Genomic DNA, 23,401 nt, shown 5'->3' with positions numbered 1-23,401 from the left:
CCGATGTCAGCGCGACCTTCTGAGGGGTGTCCGAAACAAGAAAAGATCAACTCGCACGAGGTGACTGTTAAAGCATGGAGCTTATGGAGGAGACTAGTGCAGCGCTCTGGTGGCTTGGAAAAGAACTACAGGGCACTGCTTGTTGCTAGACGGTGCTAGGGGGCAGGCGTTTAGCGGGTGTTCGAACACCCAGGGGAAATAATTCGCAAATCCACCAGGAGAGGGCAGAGGCAGTATATTCGCAAACTGATGGGAGTCCTTGGATTCAGCCCGGGGTTGATGACCGGCCATTGAACTGGGCATGGTTCCCTGGAAAAGCAGTAGAGGGGGGGGGGATGGAAAATATGCTAGCGGCAGTGGGAAACACACTCGGCAGAGGCCTGAGATGTGTCGGGGAGGTGCTTAAGACGATCCGCGGGTGTGCCTAAAATCTCTCGCGTAAGGCTAGCTCTCAGAATAGCTCCGAGAAAACAGTGCCCTGGGAGAATGCCGACATAAGCGTCTTGATCGCGGCTCTGAGGAGAATTACAGGTGAGGGACGTGCACCAAAGCAGGGATAAAACGAGTGCACAGTCCGACTCGCACTGGGTCGGCAAAAATCAGACCTAGTGCTGGGAACAGAATGGGGAGACTGGCCTGACAAAGATTAAATGGGAGTGTACAGGAGGCGGAAAAAATTTAAGTGTTATCAGAAAATATGACTGGTAAAATTATTTTTCAATAATTAAAATTTAGAATTGTGCTGCATTGTTTACATAATAGGCTTGGTCATAACATTTATTTCTTCCAATCTAGGTACTACCAACATATCTAAGTTAGAAAATAATATTATTTATATGAGATTTATTTCAGTTCTAATAAGAATTTAAAATGTATACACACAATGTTTTTTTTTATTAGAAAATTATTTAACCTATTATCGTAATTCCAGACTGTTTACTAAATGCATGTCTGCCATGATTTGCCACTAGCGCATCCTAGTGGCGCAAGGTAAACTAGTCATGAAGCTTCTGGCTTTTCTCTCCAGAGATGCTGTTGACATGTAGGATAGCTGAATGTAAACGTTTGCTGAACTCTTGGGCTTCGTCGGAAATAATTATGCAATGAAGGAAGTGAATAGCTATTGAGGTTTATTGTATTTAATGCTACACGAGTACTGTTGCCACTGTGAGTGCACAGAAATAAGTCAAAAATCAATTTTGGTTTTGTGGTTTATGAAAGTGAAATATGGTATGGTTAACCGACACCCGGAAAATCAGGAGTCTACTGTACTACATATTCTAACAGATATTCTGTAGTGTCAAGCCCTTTTCTTTATTTTATATATATATATATATATATATTATAAAGAAAAGGGCTTGACACTACAGAATATCAATTTGCCTTATAAGAACTTTTTAAAACAAATTTATTTTCAAGCTCATTTGTTGATCATTTTATGCCATAAGTCATGCATGGTTTTTTTTTTTTTTTAATATATAGAGGGATCCTAGTCACAATGTACACCATAAAGTGTAAGTAATTAGATGACTTAATATGAGGTGGAGGAGTAGGATGTTAATTTATTTGCCTCAATATTAACTCATTATTCTGAAATTGGTAATTTATGTAAATTTTATTAATTAAATAAAATTAAAGAAAAAACTTACTAATGTTTTTGTTAACAGAATTTTTTATTTTATGCTATTTTCATTAGTACACTGTAAGAAAATGGTCTCTGCTAAACAAAAACACATACAATGAACATTCAGAGTTTGGCACATTACTGATTAGGTACAACCTATTAAGTATAATAAAATGTGATTGTATAATACCATTTAACAGATCTTGGATATAATACTTATTACAATCATAAGTTTCTTGCACAGTGGCTAATAATGTTTAGAAATGTCAAAATGTAAAATATGAAACTAAAATACTGTACATAAAGTTTGGAGTAATAAAATATATTTTTAGAATGCTACTTATACCTCTTTTTTTCCTCCCCTCTTTTGCACACCTTATTGGGACAAGTGCATTACTGTGAAATTATTCAACTATCCAAGTTGTACATACATTAAAATATACAAACTGCAGAAGAACAGCTTCCAATTAACTAATTATAGACAATAAAGGCTACATGTACAAAAATTGTAATACTGTGTGATACAGAAAATTCCACACTACCAACCTTGCACTAGTTTTGCAACACAGACTTCAATAAAATAAAAAGCTACATATGATATACACAACCATTGTTTTGTAATACTATTGCTATAATATATTATACCATATATATATATACCTGTTTAATAGATGTCTTATGAGCATTTACTATGTCACCAGCCTGCATAACTTTGGTTTATCACTGTGTCCATTGCATTCACTATGCCTTTGGTTAAAAACTGAAACTATCTGCCTTTCAACCAGTAATTAGAGAGTTAAATATCTTGTTTTTCAAGATTTTAGAATGATGTAAATTAGTAATGAAATGTATTTATTCTTTGGAGATGGAGAAACTGCAAATATTGTGATAGGTTTATTTTTATATAATCTGTAGTTACTCAATGCAAATCTAAAAATGATTTTAGCTTCAATACATGAAAATGTTAGGCTAGTTTGCTGAAATGGTTGAAGCTGATTATGTCTTGAGATAATGTTTCAATGCTCCACAATAAATCTTAACATTTTCTGTTCCTGGATAGCATTTACTAAATTGCAAATATTGGAATACTAATACAGTAAGCCCTTTGACTTACAAAAGAATTATTTCTATGTATCTTTAATTTCATAAAGGACAATATTTTAGACACCTTGGACCCTTAACTGTGAGAATTGCATAAATTTTGATAATTTTTACTACTACATTGCATGAAATTTATGTTTACAAGTTGCCTGCGATAAAAATTAAAAATTTGTTTCCTAAAATAATATTTCATAGTTGAAAATGTTTTGAGGTAAAACAAAAAAAACTACACCCCAACGGCCTAACAACTGAGCTTAAAGAGGGGTTATGTTTACTGTTTACAAAGAAAATAAAACAGTAATGTTATAACAGTGAAGGTTGTTTGATATTAAATAGTAACCAAGAGCAAAGCAATTACTGACATAAAATTAAGAGAAAGCTTGATCATGGTTTGACAAATACATCATACTAGACAAAGTGTACTGTTTTGAAACAAATGTGATAGCTTTGTCAGTGGTAATTCTTATTTAAAAAAACTAGAGAAATAACCAAAATAATCTACTCCAGTCTACACCTGAACTTAGTTCAACTTTACTATTTCTAATTTTTTAGTGCCACTACTGTGCGTAATTTCTTTAAACTTTAGCCTTAATAAAATCCTAGTTTTCAATGACTTTTTCAGATGCCAGAAATATTTTAAAAATAGCCATTTAAGGGTCTATTATTTTTCAAAATTTCACTCCCCATTTAATTACGGTGTATTCCATACCGCCTTCCCCATTATACTAAGCTAGTTCCACCACTGCATTATATTTGACAGGCAGGTATGATCCTAATAGTGATACGCAAGACGTACGGTTACGCAATTTCAAGAGGCCACAATGCCACGTACTGATTTTTACTGTTTGCAAAATAAATGAAGAGACCAACTAACAAAATCATTAAAACTTAGCAGTTGAAGGTGTTACAATACTAAACCTGTCTCAGAAGTGCTAATGTAACTGTTTAACACAAAAATTAGCGGACACATTATAGCAAACAAATAATGAACAATATAATGTACGTGAGAAAGTACACTGAGCAATACGAGCAGATTTCAGCACTAGACTGACAAGAAGAAAACTAGCAAGGTTCCCGATTTACTATCGGCACACCCATCATATCTTGCAATTTTGGTTTTTCCTAAGTTGTGTTTCACAAATTAGTGCGTACATTACTTTTATTTGTCTCACATTCTGTCACTAAATTATATTTACCGAATGGAAATGATTGGTATTGGTGTTGTCTTTTATAAAATTATTACGTAATACTAACTGCGTGGTTCCCTTTCGCATCCCTTTATTCTATTTGGATGAATACAGTACATTGTGTCATATTGGATGTATAATTATGTTATATATGTTAGTAGGCTCCCAAGTATTAAGAATTTCCACTACACATTACTAGATATTTACTAAGTTCTACATATTGTACAACATGCCTTCTTTAGTGTACTGTAATCCAGGATTTAATACAGCTCTCATTCAATAAAAGAACATCTGTGCAATATCTGCAAGTAATTTAAAAAAAATTAAATATGTTCATACTTGTGTCGTAGGCATACAAAAAAAAGTATAGTTTCCATTTTTTTCCCAGGGGAATATTTATCTACTAAGCTTGGATGATAGTTACAGAAGACAAAATGTCAATGTTGGCAACAAATGAATGTTCCTTTGTTCAAGCATACAATAATTTAACCACTCTCATACAGCTATAAAAGAAACTTGCAGTGTATGTAGGAACCAGCAAAATAAATGTTTAAAGCAAATATCTCAAAATGTAACATTACTTTGACATTAGCACCTAAAAAAATTATCTCCTGTATTGATAATTAAGTATCTTTGCTAGGCCTACATCGTTGATCACCTTTCATAAAGAGCTCAGCACAAAAAACAGGTGACTCCAACCTTGGGTCAATTCGTAAAAACAATTAGTACCTAAATTAATGTTTGCTATTGTCTTAAGTTATTTAGTATCAAATCATTCCTAGGTAGTATCATTGTAGAATATTTTATGATACAATATACAAAACAAAATTTTATTTACTTTATAGTAAGGCCATGTTATTTACTTGCTAAAAAAAACAGGGGCTGTAAAAATTTGCATCATTTTTCTGAAAATTAGCACACAATTTTGGAAATGGCATCTTCATTTAATCAGTTTGAAACTTAATATGTAATATCTTTAACAACTATACATATGTGGCATGAAAACTACTTTGTTTAATAAAACAAAACTTCACGATAACTGGTCAGTTATTTCATGACTGTGTAATATCAGAATGAATCTTGTAATATCATGCTGTATCTCCATAAGAGCTTGTAAAGACGGAACGTAACACCGCAGAGGACAAGGGTCAACTCCCCTCACGAGGCAGGGGAAGTATCAGTGGAACTTGGTGGGAGTCGTTGCACGCGAACCCTGGGAAGCGTTGCACACGAACCCTGGGAAGCGTTGCACACGCACGCTTGGTCACACAGCCCTCAAGTAAGGGACATGGGGCACTCATGTGCAGCCTATATCAGAGAGCTCATCGACTAGTTTGTCAGAGTTCTCCCGGCAGTGCCAGGCAGCAGTCACTAGGGGAATTGTGGTAAGACATCCCATGGCTAATAAACACCTCTTGGAGCATCGTGGTAAGACATCTCATTAAAGGTGTTCGATCTGGGAACCGTGTGGACCATAGGGGAATCGCTGTAATGCATCCCAGGCAGTGTGCGACGTTCGTACACTGTGTGAACTCTCGTCTGAATGTGTATAAGGTCGCAGCAATACGTACAGTGTATCTAAGTGATATTGTATGAAGAACCGTTCAATAAAACGACCTCAATACCGGCATGAATTGTCATATTGTGTTATTGCACTTAATTATCACACCCCCAAACTACCTTTAAGCAAGGATGGACTGTATGCATCTTCCCAGCCGCTTGGGATAGTACATATTTGGTGTCAGATGTGGGGTATGGTAAATATGACAAGATAACTGGTTACAAGCGTGAGTACATCGTGCAGCATCAGAAACCAGCAACCGCATCAGAAGCCATCGCCCGGAATCCAACGCCAGTGTCAGGGCGTGTAGAGAATGGAACAGAGGACTATGTGGAGACCACGCGAGATACGACAGAGATAGAAGAGGTCCGCCTAGGTCAGCCTGATCTTGACCAGCCAGTGCTGCCAGCATCTACAAACGGGGCCAGCGCAAGAGAAGACAGCGGTACCTGAAGAAACCAGCAGAAGCAACGCATCCGGGCAACACGACAACACAGCAACACACGGAACTACCGCCGCATCACCCAACTAAAAACCAAGATGATAAGGTTAGTAGAGCAGTAGGCTCACTAAGGGAGTGCTCATGCTAGTGCATTAACCTATGAGGTAATTTCGTGAACTACAGTTTGTATAAGGTCAATCATAGGGTGTTGTACCTAAGCTCGGTCTCCCGATACAAAAGCACGCCACGACGGATAGTAAGGAATCAAGTGAGGCTGGAGACCAGTACATCCCCGTCACATCAGCACTTAAATTAATAACGTAACCTTTTGATGAAAATAAGAGTAGGTTGCGAGAATTTATAGATAACGTAGACACCGCGATTGAGTTGGTCCACCCTGCTAAACATGACATATTATTGAAGTTTGTTAAATCAAAAATTGTGGAGGATGCTTAATCTAAAATACTGACACGCGAACATACAGGAACATGGGATGACGTTAAGGAGATTTTGGGAGAGAATTACGCAGTTAAGCGGACCATAGACTATGCATGTCAACTGTTTAGTGCGAGGCAAGGGGTCAATGAAGGGGTCGCCCACTGGGGAATTAGGGTTGACACAATGGTCACAGACATGAAGGAATCCACATTGAGAGTGTGTACCGCCGCACACGCAGCCGGTGCCTTGGGTTTAGTCCAGCACTTGGCACGAGGATGTTTTATACAAGGGCTAACTAATGAACGTATCCAAACCATCATCAGCAGTAAGGGGACACAGCTGGACACACAAGGGCTCACGGTAGAAGCTGCTTTAGAAGAAGAATCCAACATACTTTCAAACAGGAGTAGACAAACATCTAAAATTATGGGAGAAGATAGGACCAGGGAAAACAGACCTTCGTGCACTAATTGTGGGAAAAAGGGACACTGGTATAAAGACTGTTTCTTACAGGGAGGACCTAGAAATATGCAGACCAGTGAAGGGCAAGTTAACCTAGGGGAAACCAAAGATCCCGACAGTCTGGGCAATAAGAGGTTTGGCATGAAAACACATGAGGAGCATGGTCAGGGAAACAACCGCACATGTTTTACGTGTGGACTCCCGGGACACTATGCCAGATATTGTTGGAACAGATCCAAAGCCAACGGCAGTGGTAGGTTCCAACGCCCCTTTGGGCAAGGTGGGAATCGAGACCAGGAACACACACTGAACCATCCCCGATATCCCAACAAAGATGCCAACACTGCCTATCAAGGCAAAAGTTACACTCGTTCCCACAAAAACATAATTAACGGATCGGGAAACGACACCGGGGGCAGGTAGAGCAGCAATACAGTGCCTCCCGACAATGCCGACTCACCAGCTGCAAAACCTTTCAAGATAAGACTGCGATAGGGCCACCAAAAACAAAGACGGGTATCGTTTTCTTATTCATAGAAGAAATTGGTAAGAGAATAGAATGTTTGTTAGACACCGGATCAGACATAACCCTAGTACGAGAGAGCCTCGTGGGTATCGAAATAATAAGTCAGAAAAACAAGGACAGGGCAACGAAACTGAGTGGGCTAGCCACCGGCCTAATAACCACAGAAGGAACAATGGTCATGAACATTAAAGTACGACAAAAGAACATAAGACAGGAGTGTCACTTGTTGAGACAGTGTCCCCATGAATGCATCGTAGGAAAAGACTTTTTGTCCGCCACAAGAACACTTATCGATTACGGTAAGGATGGGGGCATGGATAATGGGGGAGTTTGTTCAGTTCGATATACAGAGGGAAGCAACTAACCTCTCTTTGCCTGCGAGATGTGAAAAAATTGTACAGATAAACACGACGAATGATGGTGTCAGTTTTATTTCCAGACATGCACTAGCAAATGGAATCTTTATTGGGGAATGTCTAACGGAAAGTAAGATGGGTAAATTTATTTGTGCAACCATAAATACTACTGAATATGACACCCAGGTCAAGGTGCCACCTCTTACTATAGAAAATTTATCCCGAGAGCAAAAGATACTTGAGGTGACGAAGGGAAGCACCGACAAAAATCAAGCTCTCACTAACATATTAAGGTTAGAACATCTCCATACTACAGAAAAGGAAGGGTTACTGAAATTATGTAGGGAATATAATGATATCTTCCACCTACCAGGGGACAAACTAATATTTACCAATGTCAAAGAACATAGGATCCCCACAGTAGAAAATTGTGTACCTACCTGTGGCGGTCAGGCCTTGTCGTATCCCAGAAATACACAAGGAAGAGGTAAACCGACAGGTGAAACAGATGCTCGAAGATAATATAATCGTCCATAGCAGAAGCACATGGAATGCTCCCATATTAATTGTTCCCAAAAAGGCAGACTCAAGGGGTAACCCATTGTGGCGTGTTTGCTTAGATTTTCTCAAGCTGAACTCCTTATCGGTAGGGGATTCACACCCCCTTCCTTCCATCGCGGAGATATTAGATAGTCCAAGAAATACTTCTCCACATTAGACTTGTATAGCAGATATTTACAGGTAAAGATAGCCGAAGAAGACTGTCCCAAAACAGCCTTCAGCACACCTAACGGTCACTATGAAATGAAGAGAATGATGTTCGGATTAAAGGGAGCCCCAGCCACATTCGCACGATTAATGAACACAGTATTAGCTGGACTGATAGGTATTAAATGTCTAGTCTATTTAGATGACGTCATCTACGGCCAGTCGGTGGAGATTTACAACACACAACTAAGGGACGTCTTCGATCGCTTACGAGAACACAACCTCAAACTACAACCCACTAAATGTGAGTTCTTGAGAACAGAAGTAGCATATTAAGGACGCATTATCAGCGATACAGGCATCCGACCCGACCCCGCAAAAGTGGAAAAGGTTAGGGACTATCTAAGACCCTCCTCAGCTAAAGAATTAAAATGTTTTGTGGACTAGCCTCTTACTACAGACGATTCATTGCAGACTTCAGTAAAGTGGCAAAGCCGCTGTACATGTTGGTAAAAAAAGACACCCTTTGACTGGGGGAGCGAACAAGAACGAGCGTTCAAACAACTTAAAGAATTACTCACTTCGGAACCTATCCTCCAATATCCCGACTTTAGCAAACCATTCATTCTAACTGCACTGACGCAAGTCAGGTGGCTGTAGGAGCCATCCTCTCACAAGGTGAGATTGGTAAGAACAAACCAGTGGCATTTGCCAGTAAGACCCTCAACAAGGCGGAGGTTAACTACTCCACAACCGAACGTGAAATGTTGGCCATAGTTTGGGCCATCAAATACTTCAGGCCATACTTACTCGGAAGGCAATTTAAAGTGGTCACCGACCACAAACCCCTTCAGTATGTATTCAATGTAACCGATCCAAGTATACGCCTTATGAGATGGAGGCTAAAACTCACAGAGTACACTTTTGACATAATCTACAGAGCAGGAAAGACAAAAACCCATGCGGATGCACTTAGTAGAGCATACCACATTGAAGCCGAAAAACACGAATGTAGTGATTCAGTAGAAGTCCCGCCTGCAATAACAGGACAAACAATTAAAGAACAACACGACACTGCAGTGGGCGGACACCAAGGAATGAACCGTACACAAAACAAGATAAAACAATACGTCACATGGCAAGGGATGAAAAAGGATATAGAATCATACATTCGCAAGTGTGATTCATGCCAACGTAACAAAATCGCAAGACCACACACTCGGGCACCCTTAGAGATCACGGATACACCCTCAACTGTGTGGGAAAAATGTAGCATGGATGTTGTTGGCCCCTTGACAGAAACAGAAAAGGGAAACAAATATATATTGACGTTCCAAGACGCATTGTCAAAGTACACGGTGGCAGTACCAATGGCGAACCAACTAACAGAGACGGTCGCCGCAGCATTCGTAAATGAGATAATATTCAATTTTGGTACACCCCAGATATTGCTAACGGACCAGGGTAGCAACTTCTGTAGTGAAATGTTCCAACAGGTCGGCAAACTCCTAAAAATAAAAAAAATTAAGACTAGCACATACCATCCACAAAGCAATGGGGCCATAGAAAGATGGCATAGGTCAATGGCGGTATTTCTACGCCACTACATAGCTTGCAACCTAAGTGACTGGGACATTTGGGTAAACAATGCAACCTTTGTGCACAACACCACACCTCACGAGGCAACAGGGTTTACTCCACACGAATTAATGTTTGGGAGGTTGCCTAACATTCCGGGAATCCTACAGAAAGATCCCGAGGGTATCCAGTACTGTTATGATGACTATCTGAAAGACTTAAAGTATAAACTACAGGAAACCTACAAAAATGCTAGACAACATTTGTTGGCATCCAAAGAAAACAATAAGATCTAATACGACAGAAGGGTACACGAGCATATTTTTGAAAAGGGAGATAAAGTGCTATTGTATGACGAGACACTGAGACGTGGCAGATCAAAGAAACTGTGTAACCAGTATTTAGGACCTTATACAGTAGTCGATGTAAATGGGGTTAATGTGACTATCCTGGTAAGAGGGAGGAAAGCCTTTAAAGTTCACACTAACCGATTGAAACCTTATTTTTTATGTTCTAGAGTGTTAATTCTCGTTATTGCGAGCACCAGTGCAACTGGGCCCACAGGACACTTAGACATTCAAGTGTCACCCATCCTCGACTCTCCTGGACTGTATTATGATTATCAAGGAAAGGGACAATTATATAACATCGAGTGGATGTTAGTGACATTTGTAAACATACACCAGATAGATGTAAATTTTGAGAATTTAAAAAGATATGTACTTATGGTAAACAATCTGTGTAAAAGGGAGGAATATACACATAACAGTAAGACATTGTGTAACCTTAGTATGAATAGGATTAGGACGACAATTGAATCCCTCACTAAAGCAAGGACAATTATTGCAGAGATAACGGAAGGTAAGGCTCGACGCAAAAGAAGTATATTACCATTTAACATCATTGGTCAGTTAAGTCGCGTACATTTTGGAACATTAGATGAGGAGGATGCTGAGTTTTATAGCCAAAAGATCTCTAAACTAGAGAAAGAACAGTTAGACTTCCTAAAACTAGGCAAGGAACAGATGTTGATTGTCAAGTCTACCATACACTCTGTAAATCAAACTGTGAGAAATATGTACAGCAATCAAAAATCCTTCCAACAAGGGTTAGAAAAGCTAGTGGCAGAAACTAACACAAGATGGGTGTCATCGGCCATCAATAGACAGGGATTAAAAATCAAGACAAACGAACACATAAATGCATTAACCTTGGAACTAGTCTCTCTCAGGTTTCAGTATGAGGTCTTGATAGATGCGGTAGTTAATACGGGAAACGGCATCCTAAACCCCCACATTATCACCCCACAACAAATTGCTAAGTATTTTAAATCATTTCAGACAGATCACGCTCAAGGGCTCGAGTTACCAGCCCCGGAAGGAGTAAACCTCGATAGTGTTATACTCAAGGTGGTTAATTTGGAAGTATTTAGTAGAAATGATATACTATGTTACATCATTAAACTTCCATTAGTTGAACATTTTGTATTTAAGATTTATAAAGCTGTGCCCTTATCAATACAGAGCAAAAGTTCTAAGGACTTGTATATATTCATAAACCCAAGTAAAGATTATAAAATGTTAGAAAATGCTAAACAATATGTCAAACTAAATGAAAACGAGTTATACAAATGTAAGGAACTCACATCCAAGTTTAGAATTTGTAAACAACATTTTCCCTTAATCAATCTGTATACCCCTAAAGAGTGCGAGATTAAATTAATGTTCCCCCAATAAGTGCAATTCCTGAGGATTGCACAACACACGTCGTAAAAATAACAAATACAGTGCGGATACAACTGAAAGATAATGTGTGGCTCTATGTATCCCCCAAAGAAGAGAAAATAACCATTGCATGTGAAAACACCGAACCGTACGATGCCGTACTAAAAGGGACCGGAAAGTTGAAGTTTTTTGAGACATGTAAAGGATATGGTACTAATGTAGTGATTGTTATCACAAGCTCGACTAAGCCATAACGTAACATCTGAAGACATAATTATAACTTTACCCTTAGATATGGATTGTTGTGAATCTATAAAAGCTATGTCATTAGATGAGATTAAAATAAACACACCCTTTAAAACCATAACACACCAGCTAGATGACCTAAAGATAGCTAGTCATAAAGTTAATGAGGTGGAAGAACATTTGAAAAATGAAGAATGGAAAATTAAACAGAACACCAGATTGTGAAATGTAACCTGGAGTTCATATGTAACTTTTATTGTATTCCTTATTATAATAATTATATTTGTGTGTTGTAAATGTGGATTTTGTAAACATATCAAAGGACGTATGATCAAAGGTAGTAATAATAGCGACTGTTGTAAGGCATGGTGTTTCAAACCTTTAATTGTAAACACATATAGTGCTAGTAATATAGCACAACCTAAAGACAGAAGAATGTCAACTACTAGTGCACACAGTGAGCCAGCCCATGAACTAACCATGTTAGAAGACCTATCTATGAAATTCAAATAACGTGATGAACAGTGCGGGAGGTCTCTACCTGTAAAACTGAAAGAAAATAATTGTTACTAATTTGTTTCTTTTTATAGGGGGGGGGGGGGGGAGGTGTAATAAAATAATGTATCTTGTAATATCATGCTGTATCTACATAAGAGCTTGTAAAGACGGAACGTAACACCACAAAGAACAAGGGTCAACTCCCCTCACGAGGCAGGGGAAGTATCAGTGGAACTTGGTGGGAGTCGTTGCACGCGAACCCTGGGAAGCGTTGCACACGCACGCTTGGTCACACAGCCCTCAAGTAAGGGACATGGGGCACTCATGTGCAGCCTATATCAGAGAGCTCATCGACTAGTTTGTCAGAGTTCTCCCGGCAGTGGCAGGCAGCAGCCACTAGGGGAATCGTGGTAAGACATCCCATGGCTGATAAACACCTCTTGGAACATCGTGGTAAGACAGCTCATTAAAGGTGTTCGATCCGGGAACCGTGTGGACCATAGGCAGTGTGCAACGTTCGTACACTGTGTGAACTCACGTCTGAATGTGTATAAGTCCGCAGCAATACGTACAGTGTATCTAAGTGATATTGTATAAAGAACTGTTCAATAAAACGACCTCACTACCGGCATGAAATGTCATATTGTGTTATTGCACTTAATTATCACACCCCGACGCTACCTTTAAGCAAGGATGGACTGTATACATCTTCCCAGCCGCTCAGGATAGTACAACTGTCCTAGAACTCAAAAACAGAAGGTGGGGAGAATGGAATAAATCACAGAATTCAATAGATATAGCCACTAGGTTTATGCAGGTACACTTTTAGCCTACTGTTTCAAAAGAGCACAGTGTGCAATCTTGGCATCACACAAAAGTGTTTTGACTAGTGAAATATGGAAAAAGTAATCAACTGGCTGTTTTAAGTTTCGGCCGATTCCTGCTCACGAACAGTTCCATCCTCCGATCTGTCTAACAGTCGTTTCCTGCAAGGAGAAACCGACGTGTGTGAGAAAATGGCAGATCACGTCACCATTTCAGTCTTGACCTGCTTAATGAAATACATATGTTTTAGAAGTAATGTGCTGTGGTGACATGGCTGAAAGATGTTTTACGAGACTTTTATGGAAGAGCACTGTAACTAATTAACATGGGCGTAGTTTTTTCTTTTTCGGTTCAACAAATCTTTCCTCAGTACTATGTGATTTTTCCATCCCTACTCCTTTAACACAGGTGCAACATATCGCTGAATGTGCAAGCAATTCACAAACTGCACACCAACTACCTTCAAACCTATTTCAAAGCAGACTGACAGTCAAAACTTGCCCATCGAAACTGAGTGTGTGCGATGGGGAGCCTGAACACATAAACCTGGCTCCGTTCTGCCCATCAGTGCAACCTGCAGCAGAACTGTACAAGTATGGGGCTCCTAAGAAAAGGATGAAATGAACAATTGATGCATGTGTATCTGTATTTGTGTTGTGCCTATTTCTAAAGTAAACTAGCCTTAACTGTTGATAGGCATTTGACATAATAAATATAACTGTCCAAATGCCTTGTTTACATAAGTTTTTGAATACAGAAATCTTTTTTTTTCTCCAAATATATCCCTTTTTGAAAAAAAAATAATCCTGTACAGCATTAACAATATCTATGCTTCTTTGAAAACATAGAAAAATGATTATTGTAATATGGCTACAAAGATGACAGGACTAAATTGCCATTTGGAAATCCTAAGCCTCCGCAAAATGTTTATGTAACTGCGAAAATGCAGAATTTTTCCAGCCCCTAATATTCTTCATAAATTGTTCTTAGCGTCTATGCAGAAAATATCAAAACATATTTTTAAACCACTAGCTTCAAAGTGAAAAAAGCATTTTTTCCAGCCATTTCAAAACCCTTAATATCGAAAAATATTCTTTAAAAATAAAAAAACGGTATCCTCACTTTTTCAGGTTTCTTTGTTTCATTTTTATCAGTAAATTTAGTTTTTGTTTGCTAAAATTTAAGTGTGTAAAGAATTAAGCAACGTTTTTTCTCTTCCAGTTATACTTAATGTTCAATATATTTCTAATACATAAATTAAATAATAAATAAATCAGATAAACATAGCTATGCAGTTTAACCAAAAGTATGATAGTTTTTATGTATATAGGAACTAAAAATCAAACAGTCTAAAGTAGAAAATCACTACTAAACATCTTTGGTAATGCAATAAGGACTAAAATACATATTTTCACCATTCAAACTAGCACACTACACAACCATACTACATGCTTAGTTGTGTTCCTGAAATACCTATTTTAAATGCAAGATTCTCTCACTCGTAATATATTGACAGAAGAAAACAAAGATTGAAAGTTCTACCTGATTATTTCCTTTTCAAGCAATAAGCACATAATTTCACAGCCAATTATTCATGCATTTCTCCAATGCTTTATCAGTTTCTTTGACCTTGCAATTTTATTTTATGGCAAAGTGGTCACAGTCAACTTCTCCGATAGCTACAGAAGTAGACCAAAAGCTCGTTTGCACTGTCCACTACAAAACTGCTACAATAAAAAACTTTTTTACACTTATCTAAATTCCATTAATTCATATAAAAAAGGTATTTCAGTGGAGAGTATCAAAATGTTTTCAGGTATACAAAAAAAGTATATAGAAATGATTGAAGCACACACACTTCACTTTCTCTCAGATGTTGTTGGCTGAAGAATCACAAGGAGGAATGTTACAATGATTTTTAACTGGCACCCGAGGCATCCGCAGGATTGGTCATCTCCATCTGTCGCATCACCTTGTGATGGTCGTGCTGCTGCTGCTGCTGCTTTATGAAGGCGCTGAGTCTGTTCAGGAGAAACTGCTTGTCGTGACCTTCGAGGACCAGCTGGTTCTTCAGGACCAGAACCATGTGCTTGTTGGCGGCAGACACAGCGTAGTAGTAGTACAGGCAGAGCACCAGAATGATGAACGCTGGGACGGCGAACCCGGCCGTTGAGAAGAAGAACAAGATGCTCTGGATCCAGGACGGGAGCTTCTCGAACGTGCTGACGACCAGCTGCCACACCGTGTCCTGGCCCCTGAACGGGCCGCAGCCGCTCGACGGCAGCAGCTCGGCCACCGAGTAGGTCACCGGCACCACCGCCACGACGAACGACAGCAGCAGGACGAGCATGAAGAACGAGTTGGATCGCGACGCCCGGTAGACAGTTGACGACGGGGTGCTGTTCACCAGACACGCAAACTTCTTGATGTAAAAGATGAAGAAGTACTGCAAGCCGGCGAACAAAGGGAGGCTGGGAGCGTAGAAACTTCCAAGCCAGCAGAGCGTTTGCGTGTAGACTACATCCAGCACGTGTCTGGGTAGCTCAAACTCTTGCTCCCCGATGAACTTCGCCACTCTGCTCTTGGAGTGTTTGGCGATTAGCATCCGTGGAAAGTTGAACATGAAGGTGATGACGACATTGGTGACAAAGTCCAACAAAACAAGCTTATAGAACTGCTGGCCAACATATGTCTCCCAGCACTGTGGGTCACCACAATAATCATGGGCCTTGTTGCAGTCACCAAGCCTGCACATTACAACGTTGTACAGGGTCACTAGCAGCATGATCAGCGATGATAACCTGAGGAATACTGTCCTGAACAAGGTAAGTCTTACAACAAACTGAGGACTGTATCGTTCGAATGTCACCAAGTATCCAAACAATATGGGAACAAAAAGATTTAGGCCGACTATGGCAACAGACGGGAGGAATTCCATGAGAAGGCTGTACAGATGTGTGCTTTCCTTATTTTTTTGTGTGATGGCTTCCAATTCATTGTTAGAAAAATCAAAAGAGATGTAGATCAAAAATGCTGCACCAGCAAGAACCATCAACACCACAAGGTTGATGATGCACCGTATAACTATCAGTTTGGTTTTCTCTTCCCTGGAGCGATTCTGGCGTTCTTCTTCCAGTCTTTCTGCCTCTAAGTTTCCTTTAATCTCATTGAACAAGGCCTTGTGTTTAATTGCAGCTGACTTCTCGTTGTGGATGCAAAAGTCCCATCCGGCAAACACCAAATTGCAGTACTTGTAAAACTGACCCTCACCCTCTATCAGACGTTCCTTGAAGCCTTTGGCAGCAGATTTTACAATTGCAACCAAACTCAGCAAGAACGATAGTACAGTAATGGCTATGTATGCCAATGGCAGATTGTAATACAAACCAGAATCTTCTGATGTTGTGTAAATTTTGCTGGAATAAAGTCCATAAAACAAAACTGTCTTTTCTATAATCCCCTTCCCTTGTATGAGATCCAAGACGATACCATCAGATGTTGATGTATTCCAGTAACTTTCTGAACAACACTCCACTAGCGAGAAATTAAAATCGCTGACATTACACGAATAAATGAATTGTTCCCCAAGCAGAATTTCCGGCAGGATAACGAACAAGAATACCAACAAGAATATGGCCAGATTCAAAAACATCAACCATTTAATGAAGAGAAAATATGAGACTACACCAGTTCCGAAATTCCCTTCAATTTTTTTAAGGCTATAGTGCCACAGCTCCAACTTGGCATAAGTCTCCTTCCAGCAATTTTTCAAATGCTGTAATCTCTTGCGCTGATGGTATTTGAACTGCTCATAACCTTGAAGCCGCAACTTTGTAGCAGACTGAAAATAAAACACAGGGAAAATGGTGAATAGTTGGTAGCAATGTATTTTATGCTTACCAAAGCCAGTTAAGGTCATATTGGAACAGTTTCTCAAAAAAAAAAAATATATATATATATATATACATACATACATACACAAACTCACACACACTAAAATAGTGCTTCCAGGCTCAGAAACTCATATGACTTAAGGCCACTGAAACATTTTGACCAGCATTTTAACATATTGAAGGGGAGAGGGAGATAAATATTAACTACCAAGCTTCAATAATCTGCCACATTAATATATATATTAATATATATATATTTACACCATAGGATGACAGATACAGAACACAAATACATGGAGGTTGTCAAGCATAGCGACAAGAGTAAAAAAAAAAGCCCTGAGCTAGACAATTCATTTTTAAATTAGTTCTGTACCCCCTATGAAACTGCTAGTCAACAAGTTCGAGGCACTGACCTTTCCTCAAGAGCAGGGTTCGAAAATATCCTATATTTATTTAAATATCAAAATATCGGATATTTATGATATATATCAGATATGTATCAAGTTTTATATACTATATCAATTTTGTATGAAAGCCATATTATTTTATTGTATTATTTATGAATAATATTTGCATGTGTGTTACATAAACATACTAAAATTATAAAATAAAATTGTTTTTAATGTTTTATTTATTTAGGTACTTAAATTCAGACAAATGAAACCAAAACATAAAATCTTCTTTTAGATCAGGCAAAATCAACTAAAAAACATAAAATCTTATCTATACTAAGTAATATTATAAAGCTGAAGAGTTTGTTTGTTTGTTTCAACGCGCTAATCTCAGGAACCACTGCTCCGATTTAAAAAATTCTTTCAGTGTTGGATAGTACATTTATCGAGGAAGGCTATAGGCTATATTATATTATCAATAACATTAGGGATCCTTACTAAAAGTCCAATTTAGAATCAAATGCGTTGGAGGGGGTTAGATACAACATGCAGTACACGTACAAAGTGTGTGTTGACAATGCCGCAGGCGCTAGAAGTTGCCACGCACTAGATGCCTTATCATTTTTAATTTTCCCATACAAGTAAAAAGCACCCGTGTGATATTAACAACGAAGCAATCAGTACCCTCATGTAGAATACATAGAGGTAGATATAAAGAGAGAAATACAGATAGAGAGACACATAGATATATATGACTATAGATGTAGATAGAGATAAATATATATTTAGAGACATGGATATATTATTTGTATATGTGTAACTACTTCAAACATATTACAAAACAAAACTGAATGAGGCATTGTAACGCATGCCGAGCATTAGCTAGATAATGGAATAATTTCAATGTTAGTAATCCCTTATTTTTCAGTTTTTTTTTCTATACTGCTTTATAGAGTCTATATTACATACAGACCAGGTAAATAACTATAAACTGGCAGAACAACGTCTATCAGGATCTGAAAGTGATATAAATTATTTTGCACACTTGACATTCAAATTAAGAAGACAATTACTAACTACATCTGATCTCTAAACAGTTACCCTTCACCCTGCGTTCAGCCCGGGCAACGCTGCGTACTGCAGCTAGTATATCATAAAATCAACTCAAAAACATTAACCTTCTTTTATAAATTCTAATCAGTCAATGGCCATACCTACACTTAGGTAACAAAACAATAAACATTACAAATAATAGCTTTAGAATATAATCAAATAAGTCTAAGTTATCAAATCAGTCATCAGTCATTCGTAATAAACTGTTAATTATCAAATAATTAATAAAATAATCAAAAAATGCTGTATTCATAATTGTGCTTAGTTTGACTGCAAGGAAGATAAAGGTAGGTCATCTTGTGATTCTGAATCTGGACTGGATAGGACATCAACGACATTTTGAATCATATCATCAACTACATCAGCAGGTTGAGTAATATCATCATAAGTAGGATCCGATATCCAATCTAAGTTCCTTTTTTTTGCTGAAGACTTTTTGAGGTGTTTAAACAAGAACAGCAATTTATTAGCTTTGTCAATTCCCAAACGGTTTCTCAGCTTCGGTTGCACCCGACCAAAACTTGAAAAAAATCCTTTCAAGACCAGCTGTTGAAGCAGAAGCAGTCAAGAGCTGTTCACACATATTTAGGAATTTTTTGTGTTCCCATTGCTCCCATTGAACATCTGTAGTGTTCAAGTTTAGAAGTTTCCACCAATCCAGGGGTGGGGTTGTTTGAAACTGAGGCCCAAAAAGATATTGCAGAAAAATTAATGATTGGGTCATTATCAATGTAACCATTGACATAAAGCTTATTTACAATTCAGCAAATGCTGTGTTCCGTTGTTCAGGGGTCAAGTTTTTGCCTGCAAATCGTTGATCAAGAATATTTGCCAAGTAATGTGGGGCACCTAACGCCATATCGCGCCTTTTGTTGAAAACAGATTTCACTTGAGCTAGTTGACTTGATAAATCTTTCTCTAAATTGTTCCAAATTTCGACAGCTACTGAAATTGTCGTGCCATCTCGTTGGGAGCGATCTAAAGCTTTTGCGATTGGATCCAGTCTTGCCAGCACATCCAATGAATTGTTAGCAATTTGAATATCATTGACAATTCGGTAAATGTCACTATCAATTGCATCACGATGATTTTGGCAAATCTGGACTAGAATTCCGCGATTTTCGACAAATGATCGTACTGTATCCCGAATTGAGTTCCAGCATACGACAAAAGGCATGACCAATTTTTTGCCTTTTGCTTCTTTATACCACGCTGCTGGTAAATGCTTATTTCTGAAATATTTCACGACTTTTATGACGTGTTTAGTGACTCCTTTCACTTCTACATCTTCAGCAAGTAGATTTAACAAATGTGCTCTACATCCATATTGGATAATGTCAATGTCGTCTTGCATTTCCAACTCACGTCGCATCTTAGTTACATTTCCAGTATTGTCCGTAACAAAACTGCTTACCTTAACTCTGAAATCTTCTTCAGTCTTTTTGATTGAATGCTTAGCAACAGTTGTCAAATATTCGGCAGAATGCGAAATGCCAGACGTATCGACAGTATGGACGAGAACGGAATCTCCTTCACCTGTTGTAATGCTACAACAAACAATCGGTTCGTTGTGTATATCAACCAGCCATCTAAGGACATGGAAACGGTTTTGCCACGTAAACATTCTTGATATTTCTCTACAATAGACGCGTGTGTTTTATTTAGTAGTGGTCCAGCTAACTGGAATGCAGACGGTGGCTTGTATCCTGGTCTTAGAGCTGTGATCATTTCTTTAAATAGTGAGTGATCTGCATGACTAAATGGCGTATTTGTTGCATAAAAAAATGCTGCAATTTAAGTGTCAAGTTCTTTTGATAAAGCTGTAGAAGTACATGTTATTTTATCCTCAATTGAAGTTTGTTTCTTTTTTTTGATTCAACTCCAACAATACAAATTGTATCAGCAGGATGTGTTCTGGATGTACTTTCTAGAATAGGGTGTGTGGTGGAGTTAGAGCTGCCTGCTCGTATACAGATATCTCGATGTTTCACTATATGCTCCGGAATGCCCTGCAATTCTTTGGCGCAATGTTTACATTTCGCCCACTTGCCCGTGTTATTGGGCTTTGCTATTAGCTGAAAGTCAGCCCCCCAGACTGGATGAAGAGGTTTTGGCATGGTTGGTGTTATTCCTTTAAAGGACAAACAATCATTGCAGTTAAAACCAAGGAAATTTAAAAAAAATACATTAACTAAAGAACATTCGACAAATAATGAAAAAAGTTGTATAGTTATGTTAGGTTAATAATATTTTATATTAAACTAGCGGTCCGTCCTGGCTTCGCCCATAGTACATATATAGCCTATAGCACTCAGGGATCAAGTACATATCAAACGGTAAAAGAATTTTTGAAATCGGTCCAGTAGTTCCTGAAATTAGCGCGTTCAAACAAACTCTTCAGCTTTATAATATTAGTATAGATTAGTAGGTATAGATTACCTCCAGAAAAATAATGTTTGACGAAAAATGACCTTTGATTTGAGTTTCACAAATCTACTCTACTTTTTAAGACCAAATTTGTATACAATTTTTAGCATAGCGACACCTATTCTCTAATACGAAACAAATAACTACCTATATATAACCAGGAAATTCAAAATTAATTTATCAGTCCGAAATTTTTACATAAAATCTATCAGTCTCGAATCTTCAAATAAAAGGGCCGGTTTTTTCAACACCACATAGCCTGGCTCTTTGATAATGTTTTCTGTTTAAAGGCATAACCTAAAAATTCATCATTTAATAAACAGTTATATTCTATAAATACAAAAGTTATTTAATGCTTCTTAAAAACTCAATAATGAAATAAAATCGTTCCTGCACTTTGTCATTACTTTCTTTGTAAAAAATAATATAATAATATAATAATCAATATACACAAAAAATAACTTACTACTTCGTAACGAAATTTTTCTGACACGACTGACGGACTGATGCCATTAATGCCGGCAGAAGTGTTGCCATTTATGGATTAGAACTTACCATTAGGGAGTATGCTTTAACTCTACTCCCACACCATCTACATTTGGGAAGTAGAAATACAGTAACAAACGCTAAAAATTTCTTAATAATATTAATTTATTGAACCATTTTTGTATTGCAATATATTATAAAAAAACATTTGATATATATCTGATATATATCAATTGATATATATCATCGAACCCAGTTCGATATATATCGGATATAAATCGGATATATATCTTGATATATATCCATTGATATATATCCTCGAACCCTGCTTAAGAGTGCTGTGAGAAAAACAAAAGAAGTCTTATTTTGTAACTTCCCTCTACACTCAATTTTACCATAAAATACAACCACAATATATATATATTTTTTTGATGGCATGGAGCAAGTTTGTGCTACTTCTGTGTCCAAGACCAAATGGCTTCACATCTTAAATGAAGGTGCAAATTTATCTACATATTTTCATTTTATAAAAGCTGGCCTCATCTTGTTGTCTTACATGTATGAGAAAAGTGTAGGTTTTGGATTTGTTTTGTAAAAGCTACTGAATTAAACTGTATATAAACTTTGCATAGCTATAAATGCAATGTACTTTAAATCATATCAAGTATACAATGTATTGAGACATGTTTAACTAACATTTATCCCACAGTTAGTGCACTGGCTCAGGGCTGACTTCTAATTTCTTCTAACTTCTAATTTAAGGGCCTTGGCAGATCAAACTTTATATTGTGTGAGGATATGCATATTGTTTACAGTAGTTATACTGTCTTGAAATGGTTTTAAAGTTTTTTTGGTTTTTAACATGCGACATAAGCAGGGAAAAGATTATATGGTGGATTGCCATAAAACGGAAATAACACCGAAGAGCAAGTGAAAACATCACATAACACCGAAATGCGAGTAATACACCATGCAGCACCAAAATGCAAGTTATATCATGGAAATAAGTAACATTTAACCAAAACATAATTCAAATTATAAAAAAAAGAATCTTTTAATGTTTGAAATTCAAAGAATACTCTTATTTTTATAACAAAAAAGTAACAGATTGCACAGATCAGAAAAACTAATTATATTTTTTTCACTATTCATTTCTTATTGAATCATCTTTAACCGTAAATGACTGTCAATTTATTTTTATTGTTCTGAATGTATGTATTTGAAACAAATTTATTAAAAATTATTTACCGTATAAATGTAACATACAAATTTTACTCTATTTTGGTGAAGTATTACAAAACAGCTTTTATAAAAATAGAAACAGTAACTCCGAAATCCACAGTTTTAAAAACAAAATTGGACTAAAAATAAAACTATAGAATCTTGTTTCTAAACATAAGTAATCAAAGGAGTGCTGAGGTAAAATCAAATGATAAAAATGCACAACATACCTGTAGCTTTGCCTTTAGCTCTTTCTTCTGTGTCATGCTCACCGGCATCGCCTTAATTTGCATGATTTCCTCCCACGTACGCTCCTCATTGGACAAATTCTCTGTAACATATTAACAATGAAAACTTCACATTTACAATGGAAACAACATTAAGTTAAGGGCATCACCTACCCGGGCACACATGTGGTGTGCCGAACTTCCGGAAAAATGTGATTTGAAAACTACTCACAATATACAAATGGGTTCTGTTTACGAAAAGCATTTAAGAATTCGCTGAGGGCCAAAAAGTAGTTTTGATTCCGGATAAATTTTATAAATTGTATTTTTAAGAAGAGTTAAAATGGCCAAAAGGTGTGTTTTCAG

General features: G+C 37.6%; 1 protein-coding gene across 4 annotated transcripts in view; it reads right to left on the bottom strand.

Moving 5' to 3' along the window:
- Positions 1–1,654: 1,654 nt before the first annotated feature.
- The window catches only part of LOC134536544 (transmembrane channel-like protein 7), a 69,920-nt gene continuing 48,173 nt past the window's right edge, over positions 1,655–23,401 (bottom strand). For all 4 annotated transcript variants that reach the window (XM_063376300.1, XM_063376282.1, XM_063376279.1 and 1 more), the window contains 2 exons: positions 23,039–23,139; positions 1,655–17,117 (listed from right to left, as the gene is read on the bottom strand). In XM_063376300.1, the coding sequence (XP_063232370.1) occupies positions 15,195–17,117; positions 23,039–23,139 (2,024 nt within the window). In that variant the 3' untranslated portion in view covers positions 1,655–15,194. The remainder of the gene's footprint in view (positions 17,118–23,038; positions 23,140–23,401) is intronic.

This window comes from Bacillus rossius, chromosome 1, assembly GCF_032445375.1.
Source record: "Bacillus rossius redtenbacheri isolate Brsri chromosome 1, Brsri_v3, whole genome shotgun sequence".
NCBI classification, from domain to species: domain Eukaryota; kingdom Metazoa; phylum Arthropoda; class Insecta; order Phasmatodea; family Bacillidae; genus Bacillus; species Bacillus rossius.
This window is presented reverse-complemented; position numbering and strand designations above follow the sequence as displayed.